Here is a 24,593-nt window from a genome sequence, read left to right as displayed (position 1 = left end):
GGGCGGATCGGACTGAGGAGAAAATAAGATACCAGCCAAGAGATTTGAACTCGAGATCTCTTGGTGAACATGGACATGAAATGCACCACGACTCACCAACTGAGCTATGCAGTTATTGTTACCTCTCCATTCTCTAAAAAGGCTATCAATCGATCGATCCATCTCCAACTTTGTCTCAAGTCTCAACTCTAAACCCCGTAAACGCCAAACTGCCTTTCTCACTCGCCACTCTTTCCTTTGGTATGTCTGACATTTTCAATTTTTTCGTTTGTCTGTGATTCTACAACGTGCACCCACCAGGAAACCGGACTGACAGCGAGTGGGTCCTCCAGTTCCATGGCCAGAGCTAGGTTTCTTTCTGCGTTTAACCATCGGATGGCATCATTCGGATTCCAATTGTGTGATTCACCCGATCTGATTCTTTAAACTATATTTCATTAGAATTATTTTTTTTTGAGATATTATATGATTGAAAGAAAACTTTATGAACCAAGAAATTCTTCTTAGTTGAATAGAATCCTCGTCTGAAAACGCATTCAAGAATTGGATAGGGACGAGATGCAAGTCACGTCTCTGTTGGGTCAAATATCTACAAAGATATTGATATTTATTTTCATTATTTTTTTGTCCGACTAATTCCCCGAGGGATTGTGGAGCTTCCTTAAGTCTCGTCCCTTGCCAATTGTGCTATCCCTTGGGGTTCAAACTCCCATTTTTTGTTGCCAAAGCTTTTTGGATTTGAATATTAGTGATATAGGGGTGAGAAAGGCAAGTTGTATAAGAGTAAAGTTTATTTTGTTGGCCCAAAAATATGCTACTTGACATTCGGATGAGCCTAATATTTTGTGGACAAGTTAAACCCCAAACCCTTGACCCATTTGTCAAGTTTTAGTTCAATAAAAGTTTGAATAATGGAAAAAACCAAATCTACAAGTGGACTATGGGAAAGTACATGCCAATATCTGGGCCTGGCCTAGGGTCGGCTTGGGCTTGGGTTGAGCTAAGAGAACTCAGGGCTGGGCTAAGGTTTTAAAAAACCCGATCCAATCCGACCCTGTTTCACAAGTGGTTATCTAATAGTTAGAATTGTCACATCATCTTATCAGATAAACTTGTGTATTTGCACTGTTAAGTGGCAACTTTTCATTTAAATTCCATGCAACAATGGAAGATGATATTTTCAAGAAAAACATAAGACAAATCTCAGTCATCTATTTTTACCTTTTTTTTAAAGGGATTTTCTTATTTAACGCCCTCAAAGTGTCAAATAATTTGTAACCTTAGTCTTTGGTCCTTTTGGTATGACAACTTTTTTTTTTCAATGAAGGTAATAGTATCATTTCACATGTGTACTCGATAAATGTGCATGCCAATGGCATCTTACCTCCCTCCCTCCCCCCCCCCTCCAAAAAAAAACATAAGATTTATAATTTTTTGGGAAAATATCATCCCCCTCCCCTCTAAGTTTCCTTAATATCAATCCAGTACCCAAGTTTTGAAAAATGACAATTCCCTCCCCTACTTTATAAAGATTCTATCAACCGTACCTTAAGTGACTAACTCTGTTAAAGCAACATATGAAAGGACGATATTACCCTCATCGCTAACCTCTTATTCCAATTTTACCCTCTTTAACCCCAAAACCCTTCTTCATCTTCTTCCCCATATTCCCTGGGACCTGGATCCTCTACTGCCTAGCTGCTCGGCAGGATCTTGCTGCCCAGACACGGTACTGCGTGCAAAGACCGCCTTACCCCCACTTGGGCAAGGCATTTGAGCAGGGGTAAGGTGGACATTGCGTGCAGCACCGTGTCTGGGCAGCACGGTCCTGCTGGGCAGCTCGACAGTAGAGGATCCAAATTGTATTCCCTGCCCTATCCGATTCCTCTTTCAGAAACCCTAACCTCGTACCTCGTCTTCTTCCTCTTGTTTGAAACCATGGGTGTAACGAGACTGATAAAAGCCGAAGCAAGGTTGGGTAACTCAAGGCAACATTAATTACGATTGCCATCACCAATGATGCGATCATATTGAACCCAATTGCACGCAATCCTAAAATTAATTTCAGATCACTGAACTATTTCTTGCACAATTTTCATCACTGAATTAATTCTAATGGAGGAAACTACTTACTTTTGTACCTGAATAGGTTTCCCCAGGGTAGATGATACCGTTCTCGTCTTGATCGAAGAAAGCTACATGTTGTTGAATGACGCTCAAGTCGTTATGGTTGTCACCCAACGTTCCATTTGCATACTCTGTATCAAGCGCAGCCAAAGCCCTTGCCATGTCTGTGTTTACAATTGAAAAAATTAACAAAGAAAGACATCAAGAACCATGAACCAATAGAAAATTACAACAAACCCATTTGTTTGGAAAGCAAAGAAGAAGAGAAGATCTATTACATGAACAAGAAAGGGAAGGGGGGGGGAAGGAAGCCAACTTAGAGGGCGGGCTTGGGGAGATTCTGCTCCAAATCCTCCTCCGACTACTGCAGCGCCGTTGTTAAGTAACCTAGAGGGGGTGAATAGGTTACCACTAGTGGATTTTGCCTATTTTTCGATTAGTTGCACACTTAGATTAAATATAGCAATGTAAAAAGCAAAAGTAAATGAGGCACAAGATTTATAGTGGTTAGGCTAACTTAGCCTACATCCACTCCCCTCAATCTTGAGAGAATTCTACTAGTATTTTCCTTTCAATACAATAGGTGGGAAAATGACACATTTACAACTCTTTTTAACAAGATAGGAGGATCCTTACAATCTTAGTTTCAGGACAAGAGTATCCTTTCAATCTTAGTTACAGGATAAGAGTATCCTTCCAATCTCTTAAGGATGAGAGGGTCCTTGTACTAATCTAAGTACGGTCTAGATTAATACAATAATGCTTTTTCAAATCAAAAGCATAAACAAAATAAATACAGTAGAGTTGTGGTATAAATACCTATCAAAGGGTAGTGACACTTTACCCATTGAGTGATATCGGTGCACAATGATATGAATGATGTCGATGATAATGATGCACCTTTGATCTCTCAATGCACTTCTCTTGATGATACAACTTAGAGAAGATGTGGAGAATAGAGAGCTTGAGTTTTTGGACAAGAACAATAAGTTGGAGCTTTGAGCTCAACACTAAAGAATGCTCTCAATAATGATTTAAAACTCTCTTCAAATGATCTCAATTGGATGTGTATTTTTTATGTTCAAGGGCTGCTTTTAGAGCCATTTTGATGCTCTATTTATAGCAAAAATATGGGTGGAGTTTGAGTCCCAACGGATATAAAACGGTCATAATTTTAGTCTGTCGGTCGATCTATAAAAATTGTCGATCGGCCGTAAAAAATTAGCCGTTAAAGCCAATTTTTGGGTTGTAGATCGATTGTCGGTCGACCTATGGATCGACCTATAGGTGTCAGTCGACCAACAGTTCTGTTGGTTACAACCGATAGGCCACTGGAATCAGGCTTGTGTTTTTCATTTTCTGTAGGTCGACCGACAGATACTTTGTCCTGTTTTTCACTATCTGTCAAGTGATTTTGAGTCCGATTTGTTTGGGACTTCATAGGGTTTCGTCCAACACTTTTATGGACTTATTCTTAAGTCTAAGGCATGATGATTAGTACCTCCTAGAGTCTCTAAGAATGTATGCAATGCGTATGCAATTTGATGTGCATGTGTATAGATTGTGTTCTAAGTGCACTTGGTTCTTCTTGGAGCTTCTTCCACTTGTGGGTGTGAGTTCTTGGCTTCCTTTAGAGATGTTCTTCAATCTTCAAACCTCAATCTACGATCATTCTTTTGTAAGAATGGTGAGGTGTCTTGAAGTTCTTCCATCTTCAAGTTGTGAGAGATTTCTTCTTCAGCTTCCAAGTCTTGGGCTTCTTTTGAGCTTGATGTTGAACTTCTTTATTCAGCCTTTGTGCTATATCTTTCAAGTCTTGGCTTGTTCTTCCTTATTCTATCATCAATCCTGTTGACATAATGATACACAATGGCTTATACCAATGCATTTGTTATCATCAAAATAATCATGGATGGAGGGAAGTGTTCTCCCAACAGCCGTGTCGTCCCTTGCTGAGACTTACCACCCCTTATCGCCGCCCACCGTCTTAGTCGCACCCGACGATGATCCATTGTTATTTCCTTCGTCGCGATCCAGAGACCATCGAAACCCTAACGTCTCAGATAATTCATATTTAGAACCTCCATCTTACGCACATGTGATCTTCAGTCCATTTGGCGACGAGAACGACGATTAAATTAAAACATGTTGATTTCAATCTAAAGACGCTGAATCTAAAACGTTTAATGGTGTTTTGTGTTTATGGGTTCTTTGTTAACAGGAAGACAAAGATTTCTTTTCTTTTTTGTTTCTCAGATATTGGGGTAACGAATGGAAGAGACGAGATGAGGAGATGGGCGATTTCAATCCAAAGGTTCTATTCGTTTTTGTTTCTCAGTTGTGTAACGGAGGCAGTTGAGAACGAGATGAGACGAAGAAGACAGAGGCATTTCAGTTGCCTATGGGACACCAATGGCATTTCAGTCGCCTGTACCCAGAAATAATGAAACCTGTTGCCCTGCCCGGAGGTGTTTCAGCCTCTGTCTATATGATCCTGCCTTTCCCCATAAGTGTTCCTTACTCTGGTTCTAGGCTTCGAAAAACCATCGCAAGAATAGTGTTCAATTCCAAAGAAATCTGCAGGGGTCTTTCCCAGTTGAAATAGAATTTCAGATAATGGATAGTGAGAGGGTTTTTGGTTAATGGAGGAAAAAAAAGAAAAGGTGAAGGAGAAAAAAATGGTTTTAGAAAAATTGGAATTAAAATAGATTAAGGGTAATCTGGGGTTTTAGAAAAATTGGACATGTCCACGTGATCAATTAATGGTGTTTTTTAATGGTTAGGGTACGGTTGATAGAATCTTTATAAAGTAGGGGAGGGAATTGTCATTTTTCAAAACTTAGGTACTGGGTTGATATTAAGGAAACTTAGACGGGAGGGGGATGATATTTTCCATAATTTTTTTTAAGAGGGGGTAAATTTATTTTTGGTAGAATGAGGGGATAAATGAAATTGTGAATTCTAGAATATTCCATATCAATTGTAACACAAAACGGTCATCTAAAACCTGGGGTAAACCGTTACCCATGTAGCCAAGCGTGGTTTTCCCTTAACGTCCATTTGTTTAGCGGAAGAGTGGGATAGTAAAATGGGTGAGCCCACCCGCCGGAGGCTCACTAGGGCCCAAAAGCTCCCGGTTTGTGCGTGGCACGGGGGTCATGTACGAGCCCAGGGGGGATTTAGTCGGCCTAAAGTCAGATACCCCTCCTGTCTCAAAAAAAAAAAAAAAAAAGGTGGGGCCCATGTGTATTGGAGTAAAAGACCAAGAAAGGAGAACAAAGGGAAGGATGGAAAACATAACATTGTGGAGCCAATATTAAATAAAGGGGTGCTGTTTTCTAGGTGAGACGGGGTCACGCTGCACACAGTGGCACAAAAAGGGATAGAATTTCTGCCATACATGGGGGCATGTTGGTCATTCTGACCCCTATTGTGCATGGGCATGGCCCCTGTGTCCCACACAAAAAACATGACATTGTTGGGCCAATATTAAATAAAATATTAATTTCATGTTTTCTGGGTGAGACGGGGTCACGCCACACGCACCAGCCAATGAGAGCGCACATAGTGGCACAAAAAGGGACAGAATTTCCGCCATACATAGGGGCATGTTGGTCATTCTGACCCCTATTGTGCATGGGCATGGCCCCTGCGTCCCACGCAGAAAACATGACATTGTCGGACCAATATTAAATAAAATAATAATTTTATGTTTTCTGGGTGAGACGGGGTCACGCCACACGCACCAACCAATGAGAGCGCACATAGTGACACGAAAAGGGACAGAATTTCCGCCATACATGGGGGCATGTTGGTCATTCTTACCCCTATTGGGCATGGGCATGGCCCCTGCGTCCCACGCAGAAAACATGACATTGTCGGACCAATATTAAATAAAATAATAATTTTATGTTTTCTGGGTGAGACGGGGTCACGCCACACGCACCAACCAATGAGAGCGCACATAGTGACACAAAAAGGGACAGAATTTCGGCCATACATGGGGGCATGTTGGTCATTCTGACCCCTATTGGGCATGGGCATGGCCCCTGCGTCCCACGCAGAAAACATGACATTGTCAGGCCAATATTAAATAAAATATTAATTTCAACTTCTTCTTCATCTTCCTTCAACATCTTCTTCTTCTTCTTCTTCTTCTTCTTCGCAAGAGACAACCAGGCAAATGGTAGCACCTTCATTTCAAACAAAACATTCTTCTATGCAACACAACTCCTCAGCCTCCGCTATTGCAACTGATTGGGATATTATGGGAATCAATTTAATGCTACTATCCCAGGAAGTACCGAGCTAGTACCTGCTATAAATTGGGCCTTCCACTACTCCCTCTGAAATCATATGATTATTACTAATCGAAATCAATTAATAAATGAATGGGTGACCGGTGGTAGTACGTACGTTCCACCAACTAATTCTTGCGTTCTTATACTATAATCATAGATTAGGTATAAAGTTGATCTCAACCGTTCATTAAGTTTCACTCAGTGACAGGTTCTTGGCTCTTACGGTGAGAGCCCCGTGCTCTCTCTCTCTCTCTCTCTCTCTCTTTTTGCAATCCTTCCCCTCCCATCGACCTATTTGCATATCTCTCCCGCCCTTCTCTCTTTGTCTCCCCCCTTCCCAAATCCCAACCCTAGCTCCCTATATCTCCCTCCTTACCTTCACCATGAACCTTGCAGAAACCCCTCCCTACCCACTCTGTGCATCAGCATCCCCTCCCATCCCACTTATTTGCATCTCTCCCATGCAAAACCAAGAGGCTGGTCGATTCTTTCCCATGTTAATAAGATGGAAAGATGACATTCTATTCTTGCTTGCAATAGATGGTAGCGTCGCCGATTCGAAGTTCCTAAAACCAAATCGAACAACCAAACCGAACAGAGAAACACATTACATTTCGCGGTAATGATCTAACTAGGGTAAAGATTTTTTATAGATGAAAAGGAGAAAACAAGAGAAGATGTTAATTGCTATTTGCCAGACAACAAAGCAGCAGCTAGTAATTGATTTGCCCCTTCTCATTAACAAGGGGGGTGGCCAAATAAGAGGCAGATGCACTTCGAGAGAACCTTCAAATAAAACGATTTATCATTCGATTGAATTTTCTAAAATTAATGTTTGTGATTCATATATATATGCCTTGGGGGCAGCTCAATAAAGGGTGAAGGAGAAGATATCCTTGTACTCTCAATCAAACCAAAGATAACTAATGATTGATAGTAGGATGGGGGAGGATAGGAGCCAATAGCCTCTGAAATCAATCGCACTTCATCCACCTACCTCTACTTCAGAGCACAAGCTCAAAATATCACATCACTTTTTTGGAGGAGTAGCAGCGCGAAGGTTGCCACACCTATTCGCACCATTTCTCATGAAATCAATTTGTTCTCGGTTACCTCAAGCTATGCAACTTGGCAAAGGCGGAGAAGTTTGAGCCAACTCCAACTTCCCAACTCTCCAACTCTCTTAAATTACAAATCAACGATTTATAGGTATAGATAGAAGAAGATATCTGCTTCCTTTTCATGTCACCGAAGAGTCATAATGCTTCCTTGATGTTCATTGTAAGAAACGAGAGAGAGAGAGAGAGAGAGAGAGAGAGAGAGAGAGAGAGGTGGGGAAGGGGATTGCAGGAAGTGAGTTGCCGTCTTTGGGGAAGGGGGAGAGATCAAGTCGTAGCCGGTCTCAGGTAAATAGTTCAACGGCTGTGATTGGATAAGTTAAATCAACGGTTATCAAATCAAAGGAAGAACGAACTATCAAGTTGTTTTTGTGTACGTACTGCGACCTTTTAGCCTAAATGAATAGTTTTAGTTAAAAAGTTTTTATCATTTTCAGTTTCGATTTTGTTGTCGGTTCAAGTTAACAATTTTGGGCCCAATTGGGAATGAATCATTTTTTAAAACCTAAAACATGAAATCTGTTGCTGTTGGGCTTGAACCATGAGTGTGGCCTCGGCATGAGTCTCTCTCTCCTCCCATATGAAAAGACATCTCTATCTCCTTGTTCTCAGGAGGAGAGAGAGATAGACACATGGGGAGTGCGGGTGTTGGCGTAGACCACACTCCTAGACAGAAAACTACCTTCCTAAAAATAATTAGATGGATGCATATGGGCTGTACTGGGCTGGGCTTGGAAGAAAAGGTTTGGGTCCAGGGGGGGTCAAATCCTCCCTAGACAAGGAGTGTCTGCAATACAGTCTTATCCCACAGGCCCTGCCCTGCCATGGCTCTTCAAACCACTTGGAACAGAACTGCTCGTATTGTTTCTGCAATTAATCTTTAACTGACTCATCTTCTTCTGTGATATAGAGCCACATCACAATAGATCTTTTCGGGTCTCGTCTCATTGTTTAGTACATGATGCGTGAGTAGAGCAGAAATAGATGTTGCGAGTTATAAAGATATAGTCCCACATTGTTTATTTGGGACCTTAGATGTCTCTTAATATACCCTTAGACCATCTTCACCTAAAGCCTTAAAGGTTTTAGGTTGGACCCTAAGTGGTATTTCATGGGCTTTTTCCCTCTTTGTTTGACATCTTATGTGTTCCTGCTCACAGCCCAGATGTGCATGGAAGAGTATTTGGGTTATGGGCTAACCCTGATAACCTAGTTTTTGGATGGACAGGTTGATCTGGACTTGGTGGGCTTCAGAAACTTAGTTTAGGACATGTGAAAATGCAAGCCTCAAGTACCGGGAGTTGGCTTCATTGTTTTAGGAATGAGGTTCAATAAAAAGCAAATCATAAAAACCGGTTTTGGAAAATAAAATTTAATTTGGTTTCATACGGTTTGAACCAAGGCAGTCAATTTAAATTGAACTTGAACCAAATAAAACCGAAGTGAAACAAATAAACCAACATCGAAACGAAAAAAACGTAAAAGAACCAAACGTGAACTGAATAAAATTGAATAAGTTGAACCGAAATTTCAGAACCATATAAGAACCAAAGCAGACCGAAACAAAATAAGAAGCAAACCGAACAGGTTTGTTTTGGTTTTATTATTATTATTCTTAAAAATCTATTCAGTCTCGGTTTAGTTGCGGTTTGTAAATATTGTATCTTGAACCCAATCAAAACCGAACCAATTGACACCCTTATCATTGGTTGCCCTTTCCTGATGCTCTATTCGGAATGTGTATCGGTGGGTTCATCACCTGTTTCGATGGACCTAAATGATGGGCTTCCTATAATGGTTGTCTAACATGCAAATGTTGGGCTTGAAGACCCGCCCATTAACAGAAGGAGGTTATGGAGAGAGAGCTTGAGCTTTCCCAAGGCAAGTGATGATCCGTCCGAACCCAGGTTAAAGCTCCTTTTAAGTTTTAGTGGAATTTCCCCGAAAGCAAAAGGAAATTGTGTAGCAATTGAGAAAAAGAAAAGAAAAAAATTTATTTTAATGAAACATAAATTAAAATTGGGAAAAAAAGATGTGCACAACACTAGCTCAAAATGAAATTGCACATCTCCTCACATATTGTCATAAATTTCCCTCTCCCTATTGTCAGATTCCAAAGGGGGTTCTCTCATTTGTTCAAAATTGCACTCTAGCAGTGTAAGGAACCCTCTCCCTATAAAATTTTAGAAAATGACTTCCAATGTAATTTTTTAGTTTGTCTATGTGATAAAAGATTTCACATTCATCTCAGTGGTCAAATTTTAGGCTAAAGTAAGGAAATGGTTCAAACTATGACTCAAATTTGTATTAAAATACTATAATACTAAATGATATCTATTATAAGTTTAACCATTTCTTCTATTCATTTTAAATTAATATAGTACCAATGAGATGCTTTTCTGGTCCTCACTCACAAAACATATAGATTTTCCTTTAGTTTTTAAAGTTATTTCTTAGAAAAGGGCAAAAAAAAAAGAAGTGATGGTATCTTGGTCATTCATTGACTTGCCACCCCACACCCCCCCCCCCCAATTAACCATGACAATATATATATTTATTTTATTTGCATACACAATAAACAAGAAAGGAAACAGAAAGAATGAGAAAAGATTATAAAATAAATTTTGTAGTTACAGATATAGTTGGAAAATCGGGTTTTGACTGGAGCGAGTCGCCTGAGTCGAGTCAAAATTTTAGAAAACCTAGTCAAAAGTCGTGTAGGCTAGGTCAGAGTAAAAAATGATAAGACTGTGTCATAAATCATCTGAATCAAATAAGACTCAATATTTTTACCCGAGTCATGACAAACTCGACGAGTTTAGTAATTTTTTTAAAAACTATAAAGCCTGTTCACTTAGAATTTGAGTTGAGTAAAATAGTAAATCTGTATTCTAAAACAGTAAGAAATCCTCAACGCTTCGACTCCTTTCTCTTGTTCAATGGTATAAACTCAAAATGCATTGATTTGTGATTTGATCTTGTTTTTTTTTTTTTTTCATATGTTTTTTCTGTATTTTTCTGATTTTTTATTAATTTATACATATTTATTGTATTAAAAAAAATTTGACTCGCCTTGATCGGGTTTGACAAGGCCGAATCACCATGTTTTTCTGAAAGACAAGTCGAGTGAGAAAACCTGGTTTTCAAACTATGCTTATAGATTGATTTATTTTAAGAAAAAATCTTCCATTGAAACAGATTTGAGTAATGAAATCCTCTTGAAAACCCAAGCTTCGGATGGAGAGAGACCCTTTAAGGCCATAAGCCCAACAACTACACATTACTCGACCAATATGAGACTAAAACCCCTCCTATTCCTGGTCATGGAACGCACTCACTGCATCACTGATTGTCAGTTAAATCACACACTACCTTCCTCTATCGGATGTTTCCGAAAATTGTACAGAATATTCATGCTGAAACCAAGCCCGGCCACCTTCTTGGCTTGGCTTGAACATTGATAGTTGCAAAGTGACTGACCTAACATAAGCCTCGGATTCACATAGATAGCATCATAAAAAATTTGGAATCATTTCAAATAGGCCACAATGACATGCTGTGATCATTATCTATAACATCTACCAAACTTTTGTGACCATAGAACATTTTTTTTTCACCTAACCATCTGCACTTTTTTGTTCCCCTTAGATCTAAAAGTCATTGCTTTAATTATCTGGTTCTTAAAGAATTAAAAATCGATTGTCGGATTGAAAAAGTAACCTTCTAACCCAAGCTAGTAGAATCACCTTATTAAATCCATTCTTAATTTCAATATTCCCTCTTATCTCATAGCCTGTTTCATAATTGGATTCTATCAATGCTAATTTTGGAAAGGGTTCAAAAGCTCAGGGAAAGGTCTTGCTCATATCCCATTGCGAATCTATAGGATGGCGATTGCTTACTCAAATAAGTAATAGTTTGGAATAGTTTGAGGACTATTTTACCAGATGTACAAATCATTATCTGTTGGAGAGTTGGGGACGGGCATTCAATTGATATATGGAAGAAATGAGGCTCGATCTAATGTATGGGTAGTAAATTGGGCCAGCCTAATAAAAAATAGGTTGAAGGGTTTGATTTGACGTATTCCATCAGTTCTGGAATTTTTGACATATCGGTCGATCAAATACCTAACAATAACAAAATCCGGTGTCCTTACAACCAAAGCCACAACCTCTCACTTAATCTTACAATCAGTATCCCAACAAACAACAGATCCCGACTAAAGCAAAACTTAAAACCATTTTTAATGTTGATAGATGCAGATTCTATAAATGTAGAGGTGGAAACTGACTGGCTTCTATTTCCTTCTTGCATTTTCCAAAAAAGATTTGGGCTGCTGTGTAACTCTTGGTTTTCAAACTTAAAATCTGTAAGATTCTAGTTTAATGGTTATGATGAAAAAATTAATCACCAACCCAAGCATCTCCAAACATGATAAATCTGTAATCCACCGTATTGGATCTTATGGAATGCAAGGAACAATCTAATTTTCAAGAAAGAAGAAACCCAATCCTTATCATATACTTAAGTCTGATTTCAAGATGGGAATGAGACCTTAATCTTTCTCCATCTTACATTCTTGAAACCAAACACACACTCAGATAACCCCCTATGCACATTTGAACCCGCCTTGGTGAATTTTGGATTATGTGGCTGAAAGAAAACTGTCCTTATTCTTTTATGAAAAGTGTCATAATTCTTCTTCTTCCATTCAAAGTCCAAAACTGTCCTTGAAGACCCAAAGAGTCCCATTAGATCATGGTTTTAATGTACGGTATCGGAATGAGTATCAGAAACCTGCAAAACCGATAAGATACCGGGAGTGACGATAAAGTAACGCAGAGAATCATAGATAATTCAGTGATTCACCATCTTTGGCTAATGTGTTTCAGTATACATGCCTCCTCTCTCTTGATCATCTGGTTTATCTAGTCTATGGAATAAACTTTTCCGTGCCAGAGGAAATTCAATGAGGATTAAGTTTTCATTCACAGTGAAAAAGAGAGATTCTCTACCACCATGGGTGAAGAGAAACTAGGTCCATTCAATAATGCTTATTCTATTAGAAAATTCTAAATATGCTTCTCAAAAGATCTACGAAACATACTGAGTTTTTTGAAGACCAAAATTTTGTCTCATTATTTTGTTCCTGGTATAAAGAACCTAATTTGTGTCACTCATTCTTTATATTTGTAGCCAAGTAAATACATACCATCTACCCAAAAAAAAAATATATGTACTGACCCTCCCTATGAAATGACGCAAACAACCCTGGTTTTGGCTGGGCTGGATCCTCCAGCTCCCGCCATGGCTGGAGGAGAGCCGAATTAGTTATCTTGTGGTTATTTGGCTTAGCATTGTACTTGGGAGGCAGTCTTAACACAGAGTATTGAGTCATTGTCATAATGGGAATTTATTTGAAGAAATGGAGTAGGAAGTTCTAACCACTTCTAATTCGTACTTATAGACGATAATGAAAGGAAGATAGATAAATTTGAATCCCCTTATTCTTCTGTTATGAGAAAAGGGGCTTGGCTCCCTCCTAATGAATCAGCCAACTAAGCTCCTAAAACCTCTCTTTATCTATCGTTTCTTCTCTCCTTCAAGATATAGGTAAGCGTGGACCAACTCTGTACATACCACTTCTAATTTTATAAAGTTGAAAACACCTTATCTAGTTCAGTCCAAAGGTCAGATGTCGTGGCTTAAGATGTTCTTTAGCCGTGGGTAAAGGGAAACTCGGCCCAATAACTAATTATATCCTCAAAAATTCAGTTCACCATTTTACATCATAACCCATAGGGCTCAGGGAATGCCATGAGTCAAGTATTAGACAAAAAGAAGGATGCCCATGAATCATATTTCTGTCACAATGTCGACGAAGCACTAGTAATCCTATATGAGACAGGGACAAAAGCTGCGTTGCGTGTGTGGATTTAGTCCCACATCGGGTGTGTGCATGTTGTGTGTGTTGTGTATATCCGCCATTCCACCTAAAAGCCGGTTAACCTTTTGGGATTGATATGTGGTTTATGTGATTACACTTTCATTAAAAAACAAAAAACAAAAAACCCTTGGATCTAAGCTCACCAAGATATTGTGTAGCTGTGGTTTGGTGTGAGGTGTATGGTGGTGGTTAGTATGATTACACTTTCATCAAAACAAACTGCGCAGTGTGCATAGGTTGAGGTTGAGTCCCACATCGGGTGTGTGCATGTGGTGTGTGTTGTGTATATCCGTCATTCCACAGTCCTAAAAATTGATTAACTTTTTGGGATTGGTGTGTGGTTTGTGTGATTAATCTTTTATTAAAAAAAAAAAGATATTGTGTAGCAGATTAAACTCTGAAGATTAAATACAAAAGTATGCCTGTCACACTTGATGTTCATCAACCAACATCAAGAAGTCCTTGAAAAGCTTGGAGTGCTACAGGCTACCTAAGAAACATTTTGAGGGCAATATAGGTGCCTAAGTCTTTTCCAAAGATAAGATACTACACAAATCAAAGTCCATAATCCGAGAAGGATTCCTTGGTCCTACAAGCTGCCTTACAACTTCAAATCTGCTCCTTTTCTGCTTTAACTGAAACGATACAAGTCATTGAGGGGCCCAAATCGCAGTGCCAGGTCAATCAAGGCTTCCATTTCCCCAACACTAGTGATAAGCTACTTATGTTGTTTCTTCTTTCTTTGTTAAAGGTCACTCAACCCAGTATCTTGATTTCACATTTTGTAATCATCTCTTCAGCTCACATAGTATTGCAGTGGTTAGAGCTAAACCACAAAAGCTTTATGTTGATTGAGGACTATTGCTTTATTAGTAGATATTTTTGACAGATAAATAGAAGCATTCAGGTGTCTCTTTTCGAGTGGAATCATTTCTTGGTTACAGAATAACTAGTTACTTTTCAAGTCCTTTGGTTTAGATTATACTTATAGTACAAGGAGGCTTCAGCTATGATGTTACATCTCCATCACACCCTAAAAAGGCATATACTGCAGCTCTTTCCCCCCCCCCCCCCCATGGGTCTACATGCTTGTAAGCACTAATCCATTTGGACAATCAAGTATTTATTGGACAAAATGGTCCAGCTCAGATATATTTAGTGCTACCAAGTGATATGGAACCCAATGCTAATGGTCACTAAACCATGGTTAAACTCTATTAGTAACATTAATGGCACCCAGACCCCACCTGATACTGACAGCTGACCAACTTTGTCTTCTACTTCCCAAAAAGATGAATACATAAGATATGTCAGAAATACATCCATCCATCTAGTCAGTGTGGGCCGGAAGCGCCACTTGGTATGGTGGGGGGATTAACAGGATGTGAAGCATTTGATTGGGGGGTGTGGGGGGAATCGAACAAGCGATTTCTCCCCTGGAATTAGATATTTTTGACAGATAAATAATAGCTTTGCTATGTTGGCATTATCTTGGGTGTTTCCTACCATAGACCTGGGTTCATAATTTTCGGCCACGAAAAAAAAGACAAGAAGTGACCCACAGAGCAAAAAGAAAGGAAGGATAGGAAGGAAAGAAAGAAAAAGACCTATTTCCTCAACAACGAGAATAATAACCAGTATCTGATTCACAGTGACTGTTTCACATGTAGACATGTAAATGTACAGGGTAACTATATGCATGATCCATCAAGAAAAAAAAAACATTATTAATAGTAACCGACTCACAGAATAGCTTAAGATAAACGTATACAATGCAAATGACAAGCTACGCAACAAGTCAGTCTTTTATATTTTAAAAAGAATATACCTATTTGGTTCATTTTCGAAGATTTGAGATTTTAATAAGCCAAGCATGGTTGTTACTTGTTAGACCATCAACATCTATCTGATTCTTACCATCATAAGTGAATGGCATGTGGAACACCTCTTAGGAGTTTTTCTGTCCCAAATTCTTTTTCAATTAATACATTAAGTTTTTATCACATTCCTAAATTAGCAAATATTGTGTATTCTTTTAAAACTTAGAAATTCAAATTAAATAAATAATAATAATAATAATGCACAATACTTTTGAAATTTTAAAATAAATTTAGTTAGTAATTAATGATACAACTTGCTCACCTTAAAAAGTAAAATTTGTCAAAATGAGTAGTCTTTGTGGGATAGAGGGAGTACTAGTTTGGAATTTTTCAAAGTACTTTGTTTTCTATTAAAGAAAAAAAAAACACCACCATTCCCACCTTTTGATTATTTTGGCAGAGTGAATACTCTGCAAGATCAATTGTGAGAGACACAGAGTAATTTAAAAAAAAATTTGAGAGGCTGAGAGGCTTTGATCCAGTATATATACTCAACAAAAAGCAGAAGTCATAAATAATTTTAGATTTGATCCAGTGAAGTAAACTATGTATTCTATAGCTTAACCTAATTTTCCCTCTCCATGGATTAAATATTAGAAGAAAAGAGAATGCATGAATCCAGTAGAAGGAAACATTTACCATATGCATGAATATCTAGCCTAAAGCTCAGTGAATTGTTAATAGTTGGAAAAACATTACAATTTCATCCCAGCTTACCAGGCAAAGAAGGCTAATTACCATAACCGTTTACATTGATATAATTACTGAATTGATCACAATGTTCTCAAACATTTATTTAGAAAATTCCCTCACAACATATTTATGCAGACATGTATGATGAATCTGCTGAATGCCTCTTAATGGTCTCAGTAAAATTTCACTTTGAGTTTGCAAATTTACTGTTTAGACATGGTTACTCATATTTGTGATCCTTAATCTAATGACAGGAACCATAAAGGTGGGTTTGTTTGTAAATGGTAATTATCATAAAAGCACCACTACTTACTAATGGTTCTTTGCCATCTTACCTGAATAAAGAAAGCTAATTATCTGCAATTTTTCTCTTTCTAATTTTAGCGTTTGCATGACGATGGCATTCATAAGATCCATAAAGAATCCTTTCAAAAATTTTCACACATGATTATATCCATGCGGGTGAATTCACAGGATAACTCACATATGGGGAATTGATGTTCTGGTATTGGTTTGTAAAATCATTGCAAAAAATTTATTAATGTATTATGCCTATGCACATCATGCATATACAGAAATACATCCATAGAACTATTGCAGGTTTCTTTTGTTCTCCCCAGACTACCATAGAAATACATCCATGGATTATACAGAAATACATCCATAGAAATACATCTAATTTTAGCGTTTGCGTGACGATGGCATTCATAAGATCCATAAAGAATCCTTTCAAAAATTTTCACACATGAATGTATCCATGCGGGAGAATTCACAGGATAACCTCACATGTGGGGAATTGAAGTTCTGGTATTGGTTTGTAAAATCATTGCAAAAAATTCATTAGTGTATTATGCCTATGCACATCATGCATAAACAGAAATACATCCATAGAACTATTGCAAGTTTCTTTTGTTCTCCCCAGACTACTTCAATTTTGAATTCTTATAAATAAAGGTGTCCCTCCCCTTCTTGCTAAATAGATGATACAAAGAAGTTTAGAGGATAGCCATGAGTAGAGGTGAAAGCTCTGGAGGTGGTCAGAGTTCATTGGGCTACCTATTTGGGTCTGATAAACAACCAAATGCACCACCGGCCTCCCCAGTGGTTTATAAACCGCCATGGGGCGACGATAACAGCACAGAAAAAGCACCTATTATGTCTTCTCCTTCCCCGAAATCAAACAGTTCCAACAATTCTCCCAAAGCTCATGGCCAGAACGTAGCAAACATCATTACTGTGAGTATCCTCTTGAAGATGAGTTCTTTAGTCGATGAATTTCTTCATCTACTTCATTTTGTTTTCTTTACCTTTTCCTATTTCAGGGACGTCCAACTACGAAGGTTAAATCAGTTCCAGGTGGAGACTCATCTCTCGGCTACTTGTTTGGAGAAAAGTGATGTTGCTCTCTCCCAATCTCTTTCTCTAGTAGATTATTATTAAGTTGTGGGTTTCTACTAAAAGTCTTAGTGATTTCAGTTTCGATCATCATGTGGCTTTACTGAGTGCTTTATTGTTGTTGTAGTTTGGTCTATCATAGACAAGGAAAGGGGTTAGACTCACTGGAAAAAGGCACCAGATGGATTTCTAAACTTATTCTGATGTCTAAAATAAGGGATGAAGTTCCCACCAATGCATGTGTATATTTTGTTTGCTTTATTCATGGTGATTTTTGGTCTTAATTATGTGTTAAAGGATGAGAGTGATACTTCCTAGTTCCCATATTTGGCTTTGTTCCAATGCCTCTTGTCATAATGCTTAAAATGGACAAGTGACCCTAGTGCCTAAATAGATTTCCAAACATGATATCATTAAACTTCCTCAAACTCAATGGTGGCTAAAGGTATTGTTAGTGTGAAGTGCACAGAACCCTCTTTTCTAAAGTTCTTTCTTTTTAAGGGGGGAGAGGGGGGATCTCTTTTCTAGAGTTCATGGCAGAATTGATCCTATGAGAACCAGCAGTCCAAACATCCCCCCCCCCGGTTGATAACAACCTAAAATCCAAATGTTATTTGTATACTTTGCTTCCTCAACTTCTGTTCCCTTCCTCTCTTCCAGCTGCAAAACTCATCTATTTTCAATTATTAAAAAATGGCAGCAATCAAGGTTACACCAATGAAACACTATTCCACGCCGCATTGCACCTTGGTTTTAAAGTGATCCATAGCTGTTCAGGTTATTGATGAGTCTCTTATTCAACCTTCACTATGTATCAAGTTTGTGAGTGGATAAGTTGGATCATCTCACTCAGTCCCGATTATATTCTTCAAAGAAACATAAACTAGCTAGCTTAGTTGTTGAAGACTAAGTCAGGAAGTGTTGAGACCCAATAACCTACTAACTGCAAACCCAGCTAACTGAACAAAAGAACAACAATAATAAGATGTCTTTGTATTGAGGAAGGTAACTCTTAACTTCAGTTATATCCATGAATTTATTGAAGACGTCTAACTAGGTGATAACCACAGCAATGTGAAGAGGTGTGTCTACTTCATCAGGTTACCTACATCTATTTTGTTATCCCCAAATCACCTGACTAGGAGGTTGATCAACGTGTTTGCATTTTCATGGATCTAGAAAAAATTATCCTCAACTCAGTTTTCAGACTTAATCTTGTCAGCCAAGAGATTTAAGTTGTGCAGCAGTTTATTAACATCAAAACAGTCAGAATAGCAATCCAGGAGTAAACTTCATCACCAAGAACAGATAATTCCTCAAGGAAGGCCAAAAGCTCCCCCACTTTGCTCAACAACAGCACTCTCAAAAAGAAAAACTCAAGCATTCTTGATTAGGTATACCATCCTCATCCTAACAGTCATTCAAGACCAACCTTGTCTGCACCATGAAATAGTGCACTCAAGCCCTAGTGCATATTCAAACTTCCCAAGCCATTGGAACTATTACCTTACCTAGAAGAAACTCAGGAATGATTTTGTTGTTTCTAACAAAAGGAAACTCTTCTAAGATTACAATCACTATCAGCCAAGAGGCAAATAGATTCCTTTATGGTTCCCACAAATGTGAAGACTGAAGAGAATTAGTACTAAAATATATTGACTGATGAAACCCCAATCTTGGGGTGTCTTTTAGTCCATGTTTTCATCCATCGAATATGTCCTAGAATACATTTGTTCTTCACATACATCCATACGGGGATTGTGGACGGTACAAGAGCTGGGCAACCACAAACATGAGCCACAATCCAAAACCCAACTTGATTGGCTACTGTGATATTCCACCTTCCATCTATAAATAGAAAGGATAATGTTTGGAGATAATAAGCTGGCGCTGGAGGGAATTATTAGCATTGGGAGTGTTCTTGTTATCTACAAGCCGTGCATGTACAATAATTAGTTAGTTAGGGTACATTAAGCAATCGCTTTCAAGAATCAAATGAAAATCAAAAGAAGAAGCTACTGAGGACTATAATTAGGATTTACGAGCAGAAACAGACATCATAGTTAGGAGGGAATGGGCCAAAGCTTCGCCAGCTGGGAAAATAATCAAGCACCTTGCCTACGAAGTACAAACAAAAAGATTTGCCGTGCAGATAACTCTACGAAATAAAAAAAAATGAGAGAATCTTATTTGAATTTAAAAAGGATCGCAGAGTGAACAGGGTAACGATGTAAACAGTAAGAAAGAAATTGTAAAGAGTGGTGATAATTGAGAAATGGGCTTTGCAATAATCAAGATTAGAGTGCTCTAGGCAAAACAAAATCATTATCCATCGAAAACCCAGTTGAAAAAGGAGGAGGGAGAAAGAGAAAGAGAAAGAGAGAATTTACCTAAAAAACACGGTTGTTGGCAGGTGAAAGTATGAAATCCATCCATCAAAAGCTAGAGACCACACCAATTCGACAATTTTTATGTGAAACAATGTCGTCTGCCGTCACCAACTCCAAAAGACAAAAGGCAATGGCAAATGGGCAAAAACCATAAGAAACGATCCGAATTGATTATTAAGTTAAAATAACGAAAAGGAAGATTACCCACCGTTCACCCTTACCTGCAATTAATAAGATCATTAAATGGGCAATGGATCACATGCATTTCTGGCATTAGCTTACTGCATGCGTAATCTCTTGGAGGCTCCGAGAGGGGAGGGTCCTGACGATTTAAGAGTTTAGGAGTTTCTGAAACGAGCCTTCTTGATATTACCGGAGGAATGAAGATGAGAAAGAGTAGACGAACTATTTCACATATAGGGGCTTCAAGCAATTTACGCAGCATTGTAGTAGTATCTTTACTGAACCGGCCAGACCGCTTGATTTGACCAGGCCCAACATGATATATGTATAGACCAGACCAATTCTGGCCTCCAAAGCCAAACAAAACGTGCAAATTTCCATTTGATCGAAGAGAGAGAGGAGTGAACATCAACAAAATCACCAATAGCCTTGGTTGGTCCAATGGTTAAAACCTTTGTATGCTACCTTGGAAAGACAGAGGAGTTAACATCAACAAACTCACCAGTCACCAATAGCCTTTTTTGTTCCTTTTTTTTTCGATAGGTAACTCACCAATAGCCTTGGTTGCTCCAATGGTCAAAACCTTTGTATGCTACCTTGGAAACCAAGGAACAAGTATTGGTATGGTGGAGAGCAAGTCGAGGCTTCACCATTACAAGGATGATAAAGCCAAGGAGTGGAGATAGGCCATACTATTCTGCACTCAACGAACAGGCCTTCCTTGGCTAGGGAGTCGGTAATGTCGTTAATTACCCTAGGCACATGGGAAAAATGAGCTTCAATAGGGGAAGCTGAAAGGAGCCTAATATCATCAATAACTGGAGCAATCTCCAAGAACAAGGAGCTCTGGATGCGAAAGGATGTTGATCACCTCCCCCTGTTTCTAAATAAATTCCTCTTTTATCAAAAAAAAAAAAGTATTGGTATAGTGAAAACCCTCTTCTCTCAAAACAACAAACTCATGCACTTGTGGTGAGCCCAACCCTGAGTTCTCTTAGCTCAACCCAAGCCCAACCTGGCCTTAGGTTGGGCTGAGATATCTCAACCCTGATTGAGTCGGGCTTGGTTGGCACTGACTTGCCCTCTTTTTTTGTCATTTACGTTGTCCTATGCATTAAAAAAACGAGACACATGTGATTAGGTGTTGGTTTGTTTCATACTCAATTGACTATTAGACTTTTCTTTGGGTTAAAAAAACTTAGCTCAATCTTAAAATTGTAAATATTTTCCATTCAATAGATAATTAGCCATTTTTGGGTAAACCAATAGCTAATTAGATACTAAACAAAAATTGTCAAATGTAAACAATAAATTGTAAAGCATAACCTAACACAGGGCCGGGTCAGCCGGGGCTTAGCCCGAAATCTCAACCCTGGCTCAGCCCGACCCTGACGTAGTGCTTGAAAATTTCAACCCTAATCTGCCTCAGGGTTGAAAAAACCAGCCCAGGTCCTGTTTGAGGTCAGGGCAGGATCGGGTCGACAGGGCCAAACTTACACCCCTATCATGCATGCATCACAAGTACATGTGTATTCAATGATCTGGGCTAGGTTTGCAGCGTTGGATTTCATAGAAAAAAAGATGTAAAGAACCTCTGGTTTGCCTCAGACCTTAAAATACATCCAAATTAAAGTCAAAACTGATCTTAAGCTGATCTAGAGGTGGATTATTTTGACATTTTTCGAAACTTGTATTAGAAAGGCCTAGTCATCAATGGTGGACTCCTGATATTGATCAATTACCACGTATAATGAAATTGGTCAAATGACAAAACAAGGTTTTAAAAATCTAAAAGCATCACGAGGCACACAATAAGACATGAAATGTAGATAATATCTTTAACAATATGTACCAGTCCATATTTGGTGTATGACTAAAATCATCACAAGGCACACACCAAGATATGGATTATTTTGATCTTTTTTAAAATTTGTATTAGGTAGGCCTAGTCATCAATGGTAGACTCTTGATATCAGTCATATAATGAAATTGGCTAAATGACAAAATAAAGTTTTAAAATTTAAAAACATCACGAGGCACACACCAAGACATGGAATGTGAAGAATGCCTACACCAATATGTTAGGAAGATGATATATAATTGAATTTGGCTAAAAAAATTGGTGTGTGACTAATCCAAACCTTGCCTCTCTATCCAGTATTTTTTTTTTGGTCAAGCGCAAACGTCAGCTCAAAATGGTTAACCAATATTTCAAGCCGCGAAGTACAAATAAACACAAACACATACACTCCACCCACCCGATGTAGGACTAAAGCCCCACCATGGGAGGCAAGCTATATCTTTTTTTGGTCAAGCGCACACGCCAGCTCAAAAGGGTTAACCAACCTTTCAAGCCGCGAAGTGCAAAACACAAACACAAACACACACACTCCATCCACCCGATGTAGGACTAAAGCCCCACCGTGGGAGGCATGTTATATCTTTTTTGACCAAGCGCACACACCAGCTCAAAAGGGTTAGCCAACCTTTCAAGTCGCGGAGTGCAAATAAACACAAACACACACACACCCCACCAAACTGATGTGCGACCAAAGCCCCACCGCAAGGGGTACTATCCAGTAGTTGGAATTACCACATTATCCTACCACATAGCACTACAAGGTTGAATGGGGGTAATGCACAATGACGATGGATATGGAATGCATGACATATTTTTACTTGTTAAGGGAGTAGCAGCCCAAATTTGGGCTAGGTTGAGGTATGTGCAACTCATCTTTTAGTTACACAACAAATTGTCATGGGTCCAGTCCATACTACAAAAGGTGTATCTATTGGGGGTTTCTGTTCCCCACTTATAATCCTAAAACCTTCCTCAATAGTTGGGCTTATAAGTGAGATGGGAGGGGAGTATTTAAGGTCGTGACAACTCCCCTGTTCAATCCCAGGCACCCTGCCAAGGGACCCACACTATAATGCCCCGCTTAGTCATGGACCATCGCTAAGGGGACCCACACTCTAGTGTTACCAATCCACATCTCTAGTGCCCCTAAGTCTTGTTCTGATACCAAATGTCATGAGTTCAATCCATAGTTCACACTCTAAAAGATAAACCTATTGGTTGTTCTTTCCCCCATTTTTAAGCCAAAGACCCTTGCCAAAGCTGGCCGATGTGGAATGAAAGGTAAAGGTGTCAATTGGTTCGGTTTCAGTTTTTTGGTTCGGTTCAAGATACATGTGGAAATCGAAAACCAACTAGGAGTCTAATTTCAAAACCATAATCGAATCGTCACGGTTTAGTTTCAGTTCGATTTTTATTTGCTTCATTATTAGTTTTGATCCGGTTTAACTCTATTTTAGGTATTTGAGAAAACTTTTTACATCTTTACCAGCAAAAAAAAATCCCTTGATTGTTTGGGTCATAATCCACTAAACATTTTTCAAACAAAAAAAGAAATAGAGTTTATCATCCACATTGAGTAAAACATTACAAGGGAATAAAATTTATTCAATTTTTTATTTGTTTCGATTTGAATCATGATATCGTCCTTGAAACCGAAAAAAGATTCTATATTTTGAAATAATAATCAAACCAATTTGTTTCGTTTCGATTCGATTTGTATTTTAAATGGCTAATTTCAATTTTTTGTTTTATTTCTAAATTGGCACCCCTAATAGGAGGGAAGTCTTTAAGGTCGGGACAATACGCTCAGGTTAGGGGTCACAGATCCTAGTTTTTTTGCCTGCATTCCAAATGCAAGCTATTTTCAACCCACTGAATGGTACAAATTAATAGATGGGCCATTTTTTTTTTTATGGAAACAAAAATAAATTAAGAAAGAAAACTATTTACAAATGTGTTGATATCATCAACTGTCTCTAAAACAAAACAAAACAAAAAAAATGAGCATTTTCCTTTAAAGCTTTCTCTGCTAAATATTTAAACAAAAAAAAAAAATTTGATCTCCTTATTGGTAAAAAAACAAGATATCCATCCACCAAAGCAGTAAAAGATGTTGAAAAAGGAGACAAAAGAATTCTAGGGCCAGCAATACTTGTCTGGTTCTTTCACCATATCACTCAACAATTGCCGGTCCAAACATGCTTGACATTCCATCCTAATTGACTTGCCATAAGAAGACCTTTGATAAGACCACAAGCTTCTGCCTCTACAACCTTACTTGATTGCACAAAACCCAACTCTAGTAAAAAGAAATGGCCTTGGTATAAGATACCATAGGCTCAACCTGAACTGGTCAGAGTATTGTTAGTAATTCCTGCGCAAACCAAAATAGGATAACTTAAATTAGATAATGAAAAATTACTAAAATTATTAAGAAAATTAGAAGAGCATTATATGACTGAGAAGTATCAAAAGACATAAAGGGAGATAAATGAAGATCAGCAATTCAACAATTAATGTTTTATTTATTTATTTATTTAAATCATTAGTGGATTTTGTTGGATATTAGAATGAACCACCTGATTCCTATGTTTTCAGGTAAAGTAGAAAGTAATATCTATCACGCTAAAAAACCAAGATTTATCTTAAGTCATCAAATGAGGGGAAATAAAATAGAAAATGAAGCAGGATAAAA

At 38.4% G+C, this 24,593-nt stretch overlaps 1 protein-coding gene across 1 annotated transcript; it reads left to right on the top strand.

Moving 5' to 3' along the window:
• Positions 1–16,978: 16,978 nt before the first annotated feature.
• LOC122640518 (protein SPIRAL1-like 5) lies at positions 16,979–17,735 on the top strand. The gene is made up of 2 exons (XM_043833735.1): positions 16,979–17,305; positions 17,392–17,735. The coding sequence occupies exons 1-2, from the start codon at positions 17,078–17,080 to the stop codon at positions 17,464–17,466; spliced, it is 303 nt and encodes a 100-aa protein (XP_043689670.1). The 5' UTR covers positions 16,979–17,077; the 3' UTR covers positions 17,467–17,735.
• The last annotated feature ends 6,858 nt before the right edge of the window (positions 17,736–24,593 follow it).

The sequence above is a fragment of the Telopea speciosissima genome, chromosome 1, assembly GCF_018873765.1.
Source record: "Telopea speciosissima isolate NSW1024214 ecotype Mountain lineage chromosome 1, Tspe_v1, whole genome shotgun sequence".
Taxonomy (NCBI): Eukaryota; Viridiplantae; Streptophyta; class Magnoliopsida; order Proteales; family Proteaceae; genus Telopea; species Telopea speciosissima.
Note: the sequence above shows the minus strand (reverse complement) of the source record. Positions and strands in the feature narration are given on the sequence as shown.